The sequence below is a fragment of the Rousettus aegyptiacus genome, unplaced genomic scaffold, assembly GCF_014176215.1.
Source record: "Rousettus aegyptiacus isolate mRouAeg1 unplaced genomic scaffold, mRouAeg1.p scaffold_m13_p_14, whole genome shotgun sequence".
In the NCBI taxonomy this organism is placed as follows: Eukaryota; Metazoa; Chordata; class Mammalia; order Chiroptera; family Pteropodidae; genus Rousettus; species Rousettus aegyptiacus.
The window spans coordinates 51,504,615-51,521,485 of NW_023416289.1; the positions used below are offsets into that span (position 1 = coordinate 51,504,615).

General features: G+C 54.8%; 1 protein-coding gene across 1 annotated transcript; it reads left to right on the forward strand.

The window, feature by feature from the left end:
* The first annotated feature begins 6 nt into the window (after positions 1 to 6).
* On the forward strand, positions 7 to 16,371 carry MAN2A2 (mannosidase alpha class 2A member 2). The gene is given in 24 exon segments (XM_036231916.1): positions 7 to 156; positions 745 to 972; positions 974 to 1,003; positions 1,074 to 1,218; positions 1,334 to 1,505; positions 1,895 to 2,022; positions 2,204 to 2,377; positions 2,789 to 2,975; positions 4,896 to 5,073; positions 5,359 to 5,561; positions 5,755 to 5,937; positions 6,089 to 6,203; positions 6,379 to 6,446; positions 6,612 to 6,777; positions 7,285 to 7,521; positions 7,746 to 7,868; positions 8,169 to 8,283; positions 8,563 to 8,696; positions 8,917 to 9,058; positions 10,664 to 10,797; positions 11,148 to 11,222; positions 12,732 to 12,926; positions 13,047 to 13,157; positions 13,776 to 16,371. Coding segments are annotated over 24 exon segments (3,528 nt in total). The 5' UTR covers positions 7 to 24; the 3' UTR covers positions 13,929 to 16,371.
* Positions 16,372 to 16,871: the final 500 nt, after the last annotated feature.

The window sequence follows — 16,871 nt, forward strand, 5'->3', positions numbered from 1 at the left end:
TGCCAGGTGGATGTGGACGCCAGCATGAAGCTGAAAAAGCAGGTGACGGTGTGTGGGGCTGCTATCTTCTGCGTGGCTGTCTTCTCACTCTACCTCATGCTGGACCGAGTGCAGCATGATCCCACCCGACACCAGAGTGGTGGAAACTTCCCCCGGGTGAGTCACGCCTGGTGGCTGATGTCTTCACATAAAGTCGCCTGAGCTCAGGTTAGCGCCCTAGCTGGAGAGTCACGTCAGCCCAGGACAAGAACGTTCCTTGCCAATAGGCAGCTTTTCTAGAAACCCAAAGCTAAAAACAATGATGACAAAAGGGAAGAAGGAAGGAAGAATGATGTGCTGGACTGCCATTCTGTTTCCTGAGTTCCTGGAAGACACTGCTAATGGATTGCGCCATTCATTCCCCCTGCGCCCGCATATAGTCCTTGTCAGCTGCATGTAGTCCTTGTCAGCAGAGTGCTCCCGACAGGCAACACCGACTATGGAGGATAGGCATGCAAGGTGAAATCTTTGCCTCCCTGGAGCTAGAGAGTGAGGGTACTCCCAGCCCAAGTGGGCTGCAGTCCTCTGTAGTGATTTGTACCTCTTTCTTTATCCGACCAGAGCTATCTGGCCTCATAAGCTCATGGTTCTGCCTTCCACTGGGGAGGGCAGGGTTGTAGTCAGGCCTCAGGTGGTGGGCCCCAGGCAGAGACCCTGCCTGAGGCGTTATGAGCTGCGTGTAATTGCTTTCTGGTTTTCTGGCAGAGCCAAATCTCTGTGCTGCAGAACCGCATTGAGCAGCTGGAGCAGCTATTGGAAGAGAACCATGAGATCATCAGCCACATCAAGGAGTCCGTGCTGGAGCTGACCGCCAATGCCGAGGGCCCGCCTGCCCTGCTGCCCTACTATACCGTCAATGGCTCGTGGGTGGTGCCACCGGAACCCCGGCCCAGCTTCTTCTCCATCTCCCCTCAAGACTGCCAGTTTGCTTTGGGGGGGGCGGGGACAGAAGCCAGAGCTGCAGGTGAGAGTCAGAGCTGGCAGGGACCCATGGTGGCCATGGATGGACACTGAGCTGCTCTCCTGCCCAGCAGATGCTGACTGTGTCAGAGGAGCTGCCTTTTGACAACGTGGACGGTGGGGTGTGGAAGCAAGGCTTCGACATCTCCTATGGCCCACACGACTGGGATGCCGAAGACCTGCAGGTGTTCGTGGTACCCCACTCTCACAATGACCCAGGTGGGGGCCAGTGGACTCCTAGAGCTGGGGTGTAAAGTGGGCTTTCTGATAGCAAGGGAAACAAGGGACAGTTGAAGATATAGCCTCCTCAAGGAGCCCCTCTGTTGGCCCCCAGGCTGGATCAAGACTTTCGACAAATACTATGCGGAGCAGACCCAGCACATCCTCCACAGCATGGTGTCCAAGCTGCAGGAAGACCCCCGGCGGCGCTTCCTGTGGGCCGAAGTCTCTTTTTTCGCCAAGTGGTGGGGCAACATCAGTGCCCAAAAGAAAGCAGCAGTCCGAAGGCCAGTGCCAGTGGGAGGCGTGGGAGGACTGTCCTCTGGGCCTAGGATGGGCGTGCAGGTCGCTGTGCTGCAGGAGCTGTGGCAGGGCTGAGGAATGGTGGTGGAGGGACCAAGAAGGAGAAGGCAGGAACTGGTTTTAGGGTTACACGTGTTAGGAGAAATCGAATTTCTGTGAGCACAAGCCGAGAGAAAGCATGGCGGTGTGCAGAGGTGAGCAGGGCCACGACAGCACAGAGGTCTGGCTGGCGGGAGATGAGGGTGCGTGTCTGTTTCCTGGGTCCTGGGATTGGGTGAGCCTCAGGGCAGTGCGCACAGGTCCCGGCATCTTCTGGTTGGCAGGACTGGGCAAAGGGTCCACACCCCAGCTGAGCGTGAGTCCTTAACTCCAGGCTGGTGGGAAACGGGCAGCTGGAGATTGTGACAGGTGGCTGGGTGATGCCGGATGAGGCCAACTCCCATTACTTTGCACTGATCGACCAGCTCATCGAGGGACACCAGTGGCTGGAGAAAAACCTCGGTGAGGCCAGGCTTAGCAAAGGGAGCCGGCCCCCAGAGCTGGGCCCACAGGGCAGCAGGGGTTGTAATGTGCAGGGATTGGCAGGGGGTGGTTCCTTTCTACACTCATTTCCCCAGCACAGTGTGATGGCAGGATGGGAGCTGGGGCATTCAGGGCCTCTTGCTTCCATGCCCTTGCCCAGGTGCGACCCCACGCTCAGGCTGGGCGGTGGACCCCTTTGGACACAGCCCCACCATGGCTTACCTGCTGCGCCGTGCCAACCTGACCAGCATGCTGATTCAGAGGGTGCACTATGCCATCAAGAAGCACTTTGCTGCCACCCACAGTCTGGAGTTTATGTGGAGGCAGACCTGGGGTAAGGCCAGGTAGGGTGGAGAGGGTCACAGCAGTAGTTCTCACTGGGGGGAGGCAGGGGTGCTAAGTAAGACCCCCAGTGTCCCTCAGAGCAGATCAGCAGGTGCTGGTGCACACCGCCAGAAGCACCCTCCTTCGGCTTAGGTGGGGATCACATTGACCTCTGGCCTCTTTGGGGCCTGCTGTCCACCCTGAGGGCTGAGCACGCTGTTTCCTAGGGAGCTGTGGGCTACGGAGCCCTCCCGGTGTCTTGATCCTTGGCCTGCAGGCCCCCCACAGCCTTAAGTTTAGCTCGCGCCTCCCCTTCTCTCAGCTGCCTGTAGCCGGAGTAGACCCCCGCCCTGCCGGCACCCCTGTGCCCGGCTCTCGCCGCTGCTGGCCGGTGGCTGACTGCCCGCTGTGTCTTCTGCAGACTCGGATTCCAGCACAGACATCTTCTGCCACATGATGCCCTTCTACAGCTACGATGTCCCACATACCTGTGGTCCGGATCCCAAGATCTGCTGCCAGTTTGATTTCAAACGCTTGCCCGGTGGGCGCATCAACTGCCCATGGAAGGTGCCGCCCCGCGCCATCACAGAGGCAAATGTAGCCGAGAGGTATTTGCCCTCAGTCCCGGCCTCCTGTCCGGGCTCTGCCGCATGGGGACGTCATAAGATCGGGGGTGGGCTGTGCTGCATTCAGGCCCACAGGCTGCTGTGGTGGCAGCTCCTTTACGAGTCTCCGTAGAAAACTAGTTGCTCTAAGGAGCCACTTTTCCCAGAATGGTTTTATTTTCCTAAATGAGCATGTTTTCCAGTGTTTTAACTTTCAGAGCCGGTTGGCTGACTCAGAGATGAGTAATTCTCAAATTAGGTACAGTTTATTCCAACCTTTAGCCCAATATGCCTTCATTGAGTTCAGGCGTCCTCTCTTGGCTCCAAGTCAGCTGGAACCCTCAGTGTTCTGAGAACCCGGAACCCCATTCCTGTGCACGTTCAATCTTGCCCAGCAGCCGCCAGCCTCTGAGAAAGCAGGCCTGTTCCCTTTGACAGAATTGTTAGGGACCCTTAAAATATCACTGTTGCTGAAATTGGTCCTGTGGGAAAGTGCAAATGAAGAATGATCTAAAACAGCGATTTTGCCAGAATCCGATTGGTCTTAAGAATATAACAAGTTGAACGGGTTTTCATGTTGCAATACTCCAATTTCCATGGCGTGCAAGAGGTGAAACATGTGACTAAGGAAGAAAGAAAATAGTCTTTTGTTTCTCGAATCCAGAAATCTAAATGCTGATTGCAAACAAGCATCTAGGGCAGCGAAGGCAGGATTTTTATAAAAGCAGCTGCCATGATCCAGATGCCAGCCCAGGTGTGCAGCGAAAGGACCTTCATTTTCTCCTTTGAAAGGCTTCCTGGGCTGATTAAGTGGGGGAAATGGTACCCGAGGAGTCCTCTCTTGAGAACAAAATAGAAAAGACTAAGCTGACTGGCACTGTTAAGCAGATTAGTGGCCAGTTTAACTGTGATACTCACAACATGCCAGTTAATAGATTGGTATAAAAAGAGAAAGAGGCTTTCATGATATGCCACAAAGTTGTTTTTCTATTGATTTTCCCAGTAACTTAGATGACAAAGAAAATAAAATATTTGTATATAGTTCCTACTAAGTACCAGGCACTATTCCAAGTGTTCTAACAAGTGTTAATTCATGCAGTTCATTTTAATTCTCATAACATTACGAAGGTAGATATTTATATTATCTTCGTTTTATGGGAACTGAGGCCCAGAAAGGTCAAGTCACTTATACAAGGTCGCTTGGCTGCAGCCTGCGGAGCTGGTATTCGTGCAGTCAGACTCTCAAGTCCAGGCTGCTCACTCCAGTGCCGCATCTCTAACTGGTGGGCACAGTGAAGCTGGAGAGTCAGGATCAGATCCCAAAAGATATCAACAGTTTGGGATATGGGTTGAATCTAACCAGATAAGATTTATTAGCTACAGATGTAAGGTTCCACCCACCCTTAGCTTTAGAAGACAGAATAGGAAGGTTGTTAGGAAAAGACCTTGAGAGCCACATGCATGGAGAACACGGCACCTGACGGCACTGTGGGGTGACTGGGGGAGCTGCCAAGCATTCCCCTGTAAATGTACCCACGCCCACGGGAGTACCAGGCTGGACCAAGGGGTGCAGTTCTGTCTTCCCCGTGCGTCTGCCCACCCTCAGCCTGCATCTCCATCATGGGGTTCCTGCACAGAGGAGCGTGGACACATCTCTGCTACATCCAAAAGAGATTCGTGGGGAAGGACCGATTTGTTCTGCACGGGGTCAGGGAATTGAAGTACACATCCTAGGACCAGGAGAGCTGTCTGGCGGTCAACTGTCTGGGGAGCGCTGGGCTCCCAGAAGGGGCTTCCCACCCCAGGAGGTGTTCCCCGCAGGACACGTGGCCCCATGGTGATGTTGCAGAAGGTCTCTCTCCAGCGGGTCTGCTCAGGATCCTGTCACGCAGAGCCTCACGCTGGTCCCTTTCCTGCCCTCAGGGCTGCCCTGCTCCTGGACCAGTACCGCAAGAAGTCCCGGCTCTTCCGAAGCAACGTCCTGCTGGTGCCGCTGGGTGATGACTTCCGCTACGACAAGCCCCAGGAGTGGGATGCTCAGTTCTCCAACTACCAGCGGCTCTTCGACTTCCTCAACAGCAAGCCTGACCTGCACGTGCAGGCACGCGGGGCACCGTGGGAGGGGTCTCAGCAGGGCCACAGCCCAGCCCTTACAGTGAGGTTCCAGGGTCCCCGTGCCAGCTCCAAAGCAAGGTTTCATTCCTGACTCTGGGCAAGGCTCCCCTTTTCTGTCAGAATTCTTCCCTAGGCCCCCAGCTTGTGCACGAGGTCCAGGGACCGCCCTCTGTGTAGCAGGACCCAGCTCTCTGCTCTGGCTGCGGTGCTGGGGCTGCAGTTTCCAGGAGCCTCTGGCACTGATGGGAGTGGGGTTTTGGGGTTCCCACAGGCCCAGTTTGGCACCCTCTCTGACTACTTTGATGCTCTGTACAAGAGGACAGGGGTGGAACCAGGGGCCCGGCCTCCAGGGTTTCCCGTGCTGAGTGGCGATTTCTTCTCCTATGCGGACCGGGAGGACCACTACTGGACAGGCTATTACACTTCCAGGCCATTCTACAAGAGCCTGGACCGCGTCCTGGAAGCCCACCTGCGGTAAGACCCCGATGCCCCCACCCACCATCCAGGCTGGAGGGAGCGGAGCAGGCCGCTGGGGTTGGAGGAGAGGCTGGATGGGCTCCAAGGAGATGGAAGGGCACGGAGACCAGGGCAGGTGTGGCAGTGTTGGGAAGAGAACGGCGGCACCCTCGAGTCGCGTGGGCAGGGGCTGACTTGTCTCGTGGGGCAGGGGTGCCGAGATTCTGTACAGCCTGGCTGTGGCTCACGCCCGCCGCTCTGGACTGGCTGGCCAGTACCCGCTCTCGAACTTCGCCCTTCTGACGGAAGCCCGGCGCACACTGGGGCTCTTCCAGCACCACGACGCCATCACTGGCACTGCCAAGGAGGCAGTCGTGGCGGACTACGGGGTCAGGTGGGAGCCTTCTCCTCTCTCTCTCAGCCCCATACCCTTGTTCACCATCCTACAGGATGGACACCCTGGGCGACGGTCAGAGGGTGGGCCTGCCGGGGGCAGATGGGCTCCCCGTGGTCATTGTCCACACAGTCCCTTTCCTGCCCCACAGGCTGCTGCGTTCCCTTGTCAACCTGAAGCAGGTCATCATTAATGCAGCTCACTATCTGGTCCTGGGGGACAAGGAGACCTACCACTTTGACCCTGAGGTGCCCTTCCTCCAAATGGTGAGCTGTACTCCTGGTCTGTTGGGGGGACCGTCCTCCTTTTCTTCCCCTTCCTGAGTGAAGATCTGGGTCCTGAATGCATCCAGGATGGGGGGGCAGGGGTATAGAGGAGGCAGGACTCTGAGTCAGGCCGAGCCCCGTGATGGCTCTTCCTTTCCCACCCACTTTACTCCAGGATGACACCCGCTCAAATCACGATGCCTTGCCAGAGCGCACAGTGATCCGGTTGGATTCCGCACCCAGGTGAGCTGAACCAGGCCAGGCACGGAGACCAAGCCGCTTCCGGCTCCCGGTACCCTCCCACCCCCACACCTACCAGTCACCGCAGGACTTTGGGCCTGGCCGCTGTCCCTGCTTCCGCCAGCTGGAAGCAGTGGCCTCCTGGGTGAGCCCACCTTCCACCCACAGGTATGTGGTGCTCTTCAACCCGCTGGAACAGGAGCGGCTCAGTGTGGTGTCCCTGCTGGTCGGCTCGCCCCAGGTGCGTGTCCTCTCAGAGGAAGGTCAGCCCCTGGCTGCACAGATCAGCCTGCACTGGAGCTCCGCCACTGACATGGTCCCTGACGTCTACCAGGTGAGGCGGGGGCTTGCCAGGCGGGCTCCAGCCCTGGCCCTCTGCTGCTCCTTAGCCTCTGTCCTCCAACACCAGCCTCTGATCCTCCTGCTTGCAGAGCCTGCTTACTCCCTGGGTTGGGGATGTGTGTCCTGGGGAGAGGGGTTGCCCAAAGAACGACAGTCACTTTTGGAATTTTGGTCTGTCTTTGAAGAGAGGGTGAAGTTTGGTATAGTGACGAAGGTAGTAAAAATGGCAGTTATGTGGCCTCATTGTTCATTTCGTCAACACACCTTTATTGAACGCTTAGGGTGTGGTCACCACTACATAGTTTTCTAGGTATCGTTTTAGACTCAGAACTGTCTGACAAGGGGCAAGTAATATCACCTCCACTTTCAGAGGACGGGATAGAGGACTCCTCGGTGGGTGTAGGGACTTGCTCAGGCTCCAGGGTGAGAATCCCAGGCTCGTGTCCAGAATTGACGCCAAGGCTGCAGTCCGCGCTTCCTCACGGTCCTGTATCGGCAGGTGTCTGTGCCCATCCGCCTGCCGGCGCTGGGCCTCGGCGTGCTGCAGCTCCAGCTAGGCCCGGATGGGCACCACACCCTGCCCTCCTCCGTGCGCATCTACCTGCACGGCCGGCGGCTGGCCGTCAGCAGGCACGAAGCATTCCCTCTGCGCGTCGTTGACTCTGGCACTGGTGACTTCGCCCTTAGCAACCGCTACATGCAGGTCTGGTTCTCAGGCCTTAGCGGGCTCCTCAAGGTAAAGGGCCAGGGTGCGAGCCAGAGGGGGGTGTACGTGGAGGTGGGCCTGTGAGCATGCCACCACCTGACTGATGGCAGGCCCCAGAGAGGGCGCCTTGGCTCCGAGCTGACAGCAGGGGAAGCTGGGCTTGTCTTCTTGGGGGAAGTTCGTCCGTGCCCTCCCAGGGGGCAGGCCTGACATGCCGTCGTGGGGCCAGGGGTCAGGGCTATGTTTTTTGGCAGAGCATCCGAAGGGTGGATGAGGAGCAGGAGCAGCGTATGGACATGGAGTTCCTTGTCTACGGCACACGCACATCCAAAGACAAGAGTGGAGCCTACCTCTTCCTGCCCGATGGCGAGGCCCAGGTACCCTGAAGACAGCTCACAAACCCCAAGGGGCCAGGGAGCTTCACGCACAGAGGGCACAGGAGACCTGTGAACTGAGACCATGAGGAGGGGCGTGGGCCATCCTCCAGGTTGAGCCTGCCTGTGGGGGCCTCACCTGTGCCGCCGCCTCTAGGAGATAGTAGGGTGGGTGAAGAGCTCAATCTCAGGTCTCGGGCCAGACCTACTGTGAACAGCCACTTCCCTGTCTGACCCTGGGCTGGACCCTCCCTGCTTTGCTTTCTGTGCTGTGGGTTCAGCTGCTACCTGCTCTTTCTCCAGCCCTATGTCCCCAAGGATCCCCCCGTGCTGCGTGTCACCGAAGGGCCTTTCTTCTCAGAGGTGGTGGCATACTACGAGCACGTTCACCAGGTGGTCCGGCTCTATAACCTGCCAGGTGCGCCCTGCAGATGAGGAAGGTCAGAAAGGAGGCGTGGGGCCCACGGCTGTGACATTCTCTTTCTCCTGCCCATGCTCTGTTCCAATATCTGTTCCCAACAAATTGTTGTCTGAGGCAAAGATGATGCTTAAGTAATTCTCTTGGAGCTTGGCTCATCCAGAAATTCTGGGAATGACTTGGGAGTTTGGGCATAGCTCGTCCGGCTCACTCTCAGGCTGTGGCTCATTCTGACACATTTCGAGTCTCTTGACACTCTCCCTCTGTCCTTGTGCCCAGGGGTGGAGGGGCTGTCTCTGTACATGTCATCCCTGGTGGACATCCGGGACTACGTCAACAAGGAGCTGGCCCTGCGCATCCACACGGCCATTGACAGTCAGGGCACCTTCTTCACGGACCTCAATGGCTTCCAGGTGATTGCTGGACCCAGAGCCCTGGAGACTCCACAGAGGAGGACTTGGATCGTGTTTTGCCTCTGTCACAGGCACCAAGGGGTGGTCTTTTCTGATAGAGAAGGACGAATCAGGCGCGAGCGGTTAGGAAGGGACTCCTTCAGGTTTTGGATCCCCTGGGGCCCAAGTATGTGTGTGTGAAGGGGGCAGGCGTCCTTGACCTGCTGGCCCTGACCCACAGGTGCAGCCCCGGCGGTATCTGAAGAAGCTGCCCCTGCAGGCCAACTTCTACCCCATGCCGGTCATGGCCTACATCCAGGACGCGCAGAACCGCCTCACGCTGCACACCGCCCAGGCCCTGGGCGTTTCCAGCCTCCGCGATGGTGAGTGGGAACAGGAGCTGTGCACAGGGTAGAGGACAAGAAGGAGAAAGCCATCCCGCCCCCAAGCCTCTTCACTCTGCAGGCTTCCCCTTCCCTCCATGCTTGCAGAAAGGGTGAGCCATTAACAGCTTCTGTCAGTCACACACACACGCTGGATTAAGGCAGACGTCTGCTGTTACCCTCTCTCCTGATGCAGGGGCCTGGTGGGGTGGGCTCCCCATTGGATCCCCTCAAAGATATCAGAATATTGAACAGTGATTCTCAGTTGAGATTTGCAGTAATCTTCTGGCCAGGGGTGGGAGAGGGACGGTTGGAAAAGCGCATGGGTGTCGTCATGATGAAATACTTAGCAAAGGAGAAAAATACACACTGTTTCCCTACTCAAGGTCATTAAGACAGAGAATGACATTCTTAAGAATCAAAACAAAGGCACAAGGAGTACTGGCCTGGAGCCCGTCATGCCAGGCAAGCCCAGGTGGCTCTGTGTCAAAGTGAACAGTTTGCACTTGGTGGCTCCTGAGGCCTCCGGATCTTCCTGTTTCCTGGGTGGAGCCCTATTGCAGGACTGAGCTAAGAGTGCCCGGTCCAGGCTCTGCGAGGGGCGGTGGTGAGCACAGTGGGGACCTGACTCCAGGGTAGAAGCAACGGGGCTCTGCTGCGCCTTCGCCTAGGACTGCCCCAGCTGTAGAATTTTCCTGCAGGCGTGTCTGTGTCATTGACTCCTCACCATGCCCAATGTTCCTACTCGGTTCTCTCTGCCCTTCTGGGAAACAGCGTGTTAAGAAATGATTGTTTTATATGCCAGGGGTTCATCTTAGGGTTTTCGGCCATCTTCCTGTGATTACTCAGAGTTAAAACATGGAGGAACTGCTGAAGTCAGAGTCAGCGCTGGGGCGGTGGAAGGGCGGGTAGGGCCGTCCGCGTGGGCTCCCTCCAGATATTCTTAAAAAAACAGGCGCTGGGAAAACCCACATCCCAATGCATGTCAGCCTTGCAATGAGCTCTGTCCCTAAGCATATTTAGAAAACAAACCCAAGGTGATGTCTGCCATCTCTTTTCCCCAGGGCAACCCCAAATGACACCTAATTTGAGCCTCTGCCTGACACCATCTGGCTGTCCCCTCTGTAGCCCTCCCTGTGACGACTGTAGAGGAAGCAGAGCTGAAGTCTGTCTCCACCCAGAGCAAGGGCAGGAGAGCATGTTCTAGTTATAACAGAAGCTGCCCAGCCTGAGAAGACCTGTCTGGTTGAGGCCCTGGCAGCAGCTGCTAATGACAGTATTGCGTTTGTTTATTTAGTTTGTTTATGCAGGCCTTCTAGATGTGGCTCCCTGCCTGGGCACCGGGCCTGGTCCCACTCCCAAGTCACAGAGTAGGGACAGTGACCTGTCAGTGTCAGCCTGCTCTCTCCCAGCCTCTGTGAAGCCAGCCCTTCACTAAACCTCCGTTCAGTCCTAGTTTCCACAGCTGCTTTTTCTCCTGAGTGACTCAGCTTTCTGCCAGCCCCACTAGGCTTTTCCCTTAGGTCCTGTGGTCAGGTTCTTCCAAGGTCACTGTCTGCTTGGGGACGGGGAGGCAGGCTGGGGACTCACGCTTAACTTCCCCAGGCCAGCTAGAGGTGATCTTGGACCGGCGGCTAATGCAGGATGACAACCGGGGCCTAGGCCAAGGGCTCAAGGACAACAAGAGAAGCTGCAATCACTTCCGCCTCCTCTTGGAGCGGCGAACGTTGGGCAGTGAGGTAATTTCTGGGCCTCCCTCACAGGGAGCCAGGTCAGGCCAGTCCCCGTGGGCCGCCCTGGGGTGCGCCAGCCTAGGGCTTGGGGAGCGGAGCTGGAGGTGGGCAGGGATGGTGTGAGTAGGGCTTGATTCCTGGGTCAGGGGGAGTCAGTCTGATGCTCTGATGCTCCATCTCATGCACCCTGGCACCTCCCTCCCCTACAGCACCCTGTCGCCTGTGCCCCCGTGTGTTCATCTCCCAACTTCCTCTCTGTACCTCCCTTGCCCCCCCCCCTTCCCCTAGGCCCCCTTGTTCTCCAACCCTCTCTGCGCCAGGCCTGCTCATCTCATGGCTTTCTTTGCCCCCACCAGCCTGGCTTTTTCTCCAAACTGGCAACCATGTTTAGGGACTTGATCTTTCACAACAGCAGGAGCAGTACCCGAGAGGTAAGGGCCGGCAATGGGTGTTGGACTAGCATTAGCAAGTTGTAACTGGAGTTGGAGCCTGCGATGACAGAGCCTGCCGTTCTGTCTCCAGTGTCTGTGCCTCAAATAGAACCTGGGCATCCACTGTGCTCTGGCCTGAGAGGGACACAGTACATAAGATACCGACTCTGCTCTAAGGATTTATTCATGGGTAGGGGTCAGGGATAAGCCATGTGTATGAAAATATCAGGTAGAAAATGGGTGTGTCCACCAGTCCTGAGGAGCCAGGGAACGTTGTAGGCCAAGGGGATCAAGGACTGCTTCCTGGAGGAGGTGCCATTCAAGCACGGCTTTGATGAATGGGGCCCTGATCTACACACATGACCCGAGGTGCAGGGCGGAGGGCAGGAAAGACCACTTGGTGGGCAATAGCAGTGAGTTCACTCAGACGAGGGCCGCCTGTACGTTGTCCAGCCACAAGCCCCACGTGGCTGTTTAAACTAATTCGAACTAAATACGGTAACCAGTTCAGTTCTTCATACTAGTCACATGTCAGGGGTTCAGTGGCCACAAGCAGGTAGTAGCTTCTGTGTTAGTGTGGATATAGCATACTTCCATTATCGCAGGAAGTTCTACTGGCTGGCACTGGGCTAGCACTGGGGATAGGCTGGGACCGTAGTGGGCCTTGAATGCCTGGATAAGTCTGGACTTTATCTTGGAGTCCAGTGAGGGATCTGAGCCAGGATGGACATTGTAGGGGCTCTGCTGGAACCATGTCACTCTAACAGCAGAGGTTAGGATGGATCTGTGGAGAAGAGACTGGAGGCAGGGGTGACACTTTAAAGGCTACTCAAGCCGGAAATGTCGGTGGCTGGAACCTAAGCAATGGGAGGGAGAAGTCTGGAGTGGATGTGAGGACAGGGCAGAGGTAGGAATGGAGGTCACGGCAGAGGGAAGTGAGAGATTTGGGGCAATTGGAAGGAGGGTGGCACTAGGGACGGAAATCCAGGATAAGGGAAAGTAGCTGTCTTGGAGGAAAGTTCAGCTTTGGCCTGTGAGTGTGACATCCAGGCCAGCCATCCAAGTAGTCTCAATGGGCCAGCTGTGGGGACCACTGGGCCTGAGAATCAGGGCTGGTGCTGTGGCTCCAGGGTCATGTTTGAAACCACAGGATCCCTGGGAGGACCTTCTCCATCAGAGGCCCTTACACTGTGGTGAAGCTCACATGTCTGTTTTCCATCTTCTCTGCACAGAGAATCTCTGTGATGTGAGGTGTTGCTCACGATAGTGTCAGGGAAGCAAAAAAACCCCACAAGAGTCGAGGAGAGATGGCCTAGCGAAGTAGCTTTTTCTAAGTTGTATGAGATGGGAGGCGGCCACACTTGAAGGGCCCTGGAGCCAGGCAGCCCTCGTATCCAGACCCATCGGGGCAGCGCTGTCCCAAGGAACTGACCGGTTGTGCTTTTACCTTCATGCTCACCCCTCGCCCCGGCTCCATTCCCTTACCCAAATCTCGGGCTAATCTTGCAGGTCCCGGATGGCCACTCTACCAGCTACCCATCCCTCCTCAGCCACCTGACCTCCATGTACCTGAATGCCCCCGTGCTGGCCCTGCCCGTAGCCAAGAGGCAGCCCCCAGCCCCTGGTCTGCGCTCTTTCCACCCTCTGGCTTCCTCGCCTCCCTGTGATTTCCACCTGCTCAACCTGCGCATGCTCCAGGCCGAGGTGAGTGCGCCCCTCAGCCTTGTGACTCAAGAACCAAATTCTGGCCCGTTTTATTCCCCAGACCCCTCCCTATCCCAGTACCACCTTCTGAACACTGCCTTTGTACTGTCTGTCACCCAGGATGATACCTTGCCCTCTGCAGAAGTTGCACTCATCTTACACCGCAAGGGTTTTGACTGTGGCCTTGAGGCCAAGAACTTGGGCTTCAATTGCACCACAAGCCAAGGCAAGGTGAGCAGGGCCCAGGTGTCAGAAGGGAGCCCTTGAAGAGAGGAGGCAGGGAAATGGGGCAGCGGGAGTGGCAGGTGTGAGAGAGCTTTTGAGAATGCAGTGAGATCAGGCAGCGACGAGGGGGGTGGGGGTCACACCCTGGGGCTTCTTAGGAGGGGGAAGCTTCTGAGCCCTGGCGGGGGCAAGTGCTAGACAGGCATGTAGCTGGGAACTATTCCGTGAGTAGAGGCCTCTGTCAAAGTAGACGACACCAGAAATAACCAAAAGCCATCGCACTGTGACTTTGTAAGTGCTATTCGTTGTTTAAGCCAGCACTGACGAATGCTTCCATGTGCCAGATCCTCAAAGTGAACCAAGACATGGTCCCTGTCCTCAAATTGCTCGTAGTTCAGTGCAGTGGTTCCTACCCTAGGGTCCGTGGATAGGCTCTGGGGTTGAGCACATCTCGGTGAGCCCAAGGCTGAGTGCAAACTTGCACGCGTATGTAGGCACGTTGCTGCGGAGAGGGGCTGCCATTTCCTCGAGATTCTTAAAGGGGTGACAGGTTACATGGAGGAAGAGCTGCCTCATCTGGCGTGCCCTCACCTAGCACAGCCCTGCCCTTCTCTTCTCTGACAGGTGGCCCTGGGAAGCCTCTTCCATGGCCTGGATGTGGGTTTCCTACAGCCAACCTCCTTGACGTTGCTATACCCTCTGGCCTCGCCCTCCAACAGCACTGACATCTACTTGGAGCCCATGGAGGTTGCTACCTTTCGCCTCCGCCTGGGCTAGGGCTTCCTGTGGCCTGAAGAGAAAATTCATCCACAGAGACTGCCTCTAACATAAGGTCGGGTTGGACAAGCCCCATTGGGTATCCTGTCCCGATCTACCTCTTGGAACTGTGACAGACTGGGCTCTGCCCTCATTTCCTGTTTATTGTTGCTTCTGTGTTGGGGGCAACCCACGGCCCAGTGCTGGGCAGCTAGGGCGGATGCTAGAGAGAGAAGGAGAGAAGGCCCTTGGTTAGAAGGGGCAGGGCCAGCCTCTTGCTTTGGGGTGAGTGGCCGTCCAGTTGGGCACAGGCTTGAGTACCCATCCTTTTCCGAAAATGAGATGGAGGAGAAGCAGGAGAGTTGGGGGAGGCCAAATGGGTAACAGCCCAGCGTCAGGATCACTGTAAGTGAGAGCTGGCTCTAGGGGAATCCTGTGATTACATAGGGACTGTATATCCTGGTGTGATAATCAGGGGCAGAAGGATGCTGGGAGGAGAACGACAGAGGAGTAGAAGGAATTGCCACTTTCTGTAACACCTTCACTCTAAGTGCTCCCTGGCCTGCACGCCCTGGCTGGGGGCGGCAGTGTGGCAGAAGGACTCACTAGAGACTGTTATGGCCAGAGGTCATAGGACACTTCAGGTTCAAAACCCCCATCTCAAACTGGGCACTTGGTCTGTGTGTTGGTTTGTGGGATGGTGGCAGGGGCATGGGGGGTGGTCCTCCACCCCACCTAACTCCCCTTTGGTGCCTGTACTCTGTGTACCACTGTCCCTGAGAGCTCCTTCCGGTCATGGAGACATTTGGCCTGGCAAATTTCTTTTCCCTGAAAAGAAAGTGAAGCCTCCGAGACCCCATTTGCATGTGGGCAACCTGAGCAGGCTTTCAGCACCTACAGTCAGCCCATGAAGCGTCACCGTCAGTACAGTCCTTCTGCGGAAGTGTCCAGTTCCTGGCACAGGGACCAGGGATGTGTGAGTAAATCGGGAGGCACTGGAGCTGCTCATCAGCCTTCACGTTAGCTTCAATTAATAGGGAAACATTTAAGATAGTCTCTATAGATCCTGAGACAACATTGGGCAAAATTTACAATCTATCCCTTAAGATGTTGAGTAAGTTAAGATTAGAAAGAAACATCCTAATCTAGATAAAGGTCTCGATCAGGTCAGACACCATGGGCGTTTCCACAAGTCAGATACTAGCCTGAGACCTGCTGTTGTTTAAGGAAGTCCTGGCACTACTCATTCCTGCAGTATGGCAGATGAGGGAGATGAGTTACAGTTATCATTATTTGTAGACGACAGAATGGCCGACCTGTCATATCTGAGAGTCAGTGGAAGACTTATCAAGAGCATCTGTAAGTTGACCCAGATGATATACATCATGTTCCTATGCCAAATCAGCCCATAAAGTCAATGTATTCCAGTGAGATTGAACGTTTCTTGGAATTTGACAGGTTCTAAAGTTCATTTGGAAGAGTAAATGTGTGAGCATACTAAGAGAATTTAATTCTGAGCAATTCAGGGGTGGTGGTGCTGAGGTGGGCGGCAGGTGCTTGTTCCCTATGGGACTTCCCAGAGGACTCTCAAATAAGTGACTGTGAATTCAGGCAGTGGGACCTGGAGTGGGAGCAGACAGAGAGACTGATGGAACAAATGGAAGAGTCCAGGCATAGACCCAGGTATACAAGAATTTAGTGTAGGGTAAAAGGATTATTCTAAGTGAGGGAAAAAGATGGATAATTTAATAAACAGTACTTTAAGACAACTGGCTATCTATTAAAGTAAGAGAGCTCTACCTCATAGTTTCTACAAAAATTAGTTCCAGAGGGAAAAATCAAAATATTAAACTACAAAATTACCGAAGAAAATATAGGGAATTTTTAGACCTTTGGTGTGGGACAGTCTGTTCTAAACATAATAAGAAACCTAAAAGATACAATGAGGGAGAAAATAAGAGATTTTACCACAAAAAAAAAAAATATCCAAATTTCTGTATGATGGAAAACAGCAAGGTTAAAACGCAAATGACAGATTTGAGAGAAAATATTTGCAGCACTTAAAACATTGCCAAGTAGTTACTTTAGGAGAAAAGCTTGCCTTGGAGTCCTTAGAGCAAGTCACTGGGCTTGCTGAGCAGCTACCTAAACATTCTAGAGTGACACGGAGTTCTTCCAGACCATCCAGGCTTGGTGCCGCCAGCTTCATGCCAGGGCACGTGGAATTCTTCTACATCACAGTGGAAGAAATAAGATTATCAATGCGAAGTGCTTAGCATAGTGCTTAGTACACATAAGAGCTAAATAAATATGAGCTGTAACCACACTAGTAAAGGATGCTAAGCAGTTACACTATAGCAGGTGTTATTTGCTAGTATATGATTTGTAATAAATGATAAGTGAGAATCTGTGAACCCCCTAGGAAATTAGCAGAATAAAGGCTATTACCTTTGGAGGTCTTAAATGTGCAATGAAATTATTCACCTGCCCGGAACTGAAATGTTCAATCCTACACACTGGCCTTCTAGAACTGCATAACGCAGGATTGGTCAAAGTGTGGGCCAGGATCATCAGGAGTCCAGCGTTCTGGCCTGTCCTGACTGGGACTGCTTATTCAGCCGGGATGCTGGAATGAGGGTCTGTAGATCAGAGTTGCAGCTCCCTGAGACTCCTTGAGACATGTCACAAGAGTAATAAATCTTATAGTACATGGGGGGAAAGCAGATCCCTGGGCACAACCTATTGGACTAGTCCCTTGGAATAGAGGCCAAAGAATCTGCATTTTAAGCTCCCAGGTGATTCTTTTACATGCATCATTTGGAAATGGGTCTCCAATTTTAAGGCAAGCAGCAACCCTTGACCATGGAGCTCTGGACTGAGGCCTCACAGTTCTGAGAGAATCAAATGTGGATCTGGTACCGAACACAGAATCAACTTGAACCACTAGAAATGGATGGAATTCTG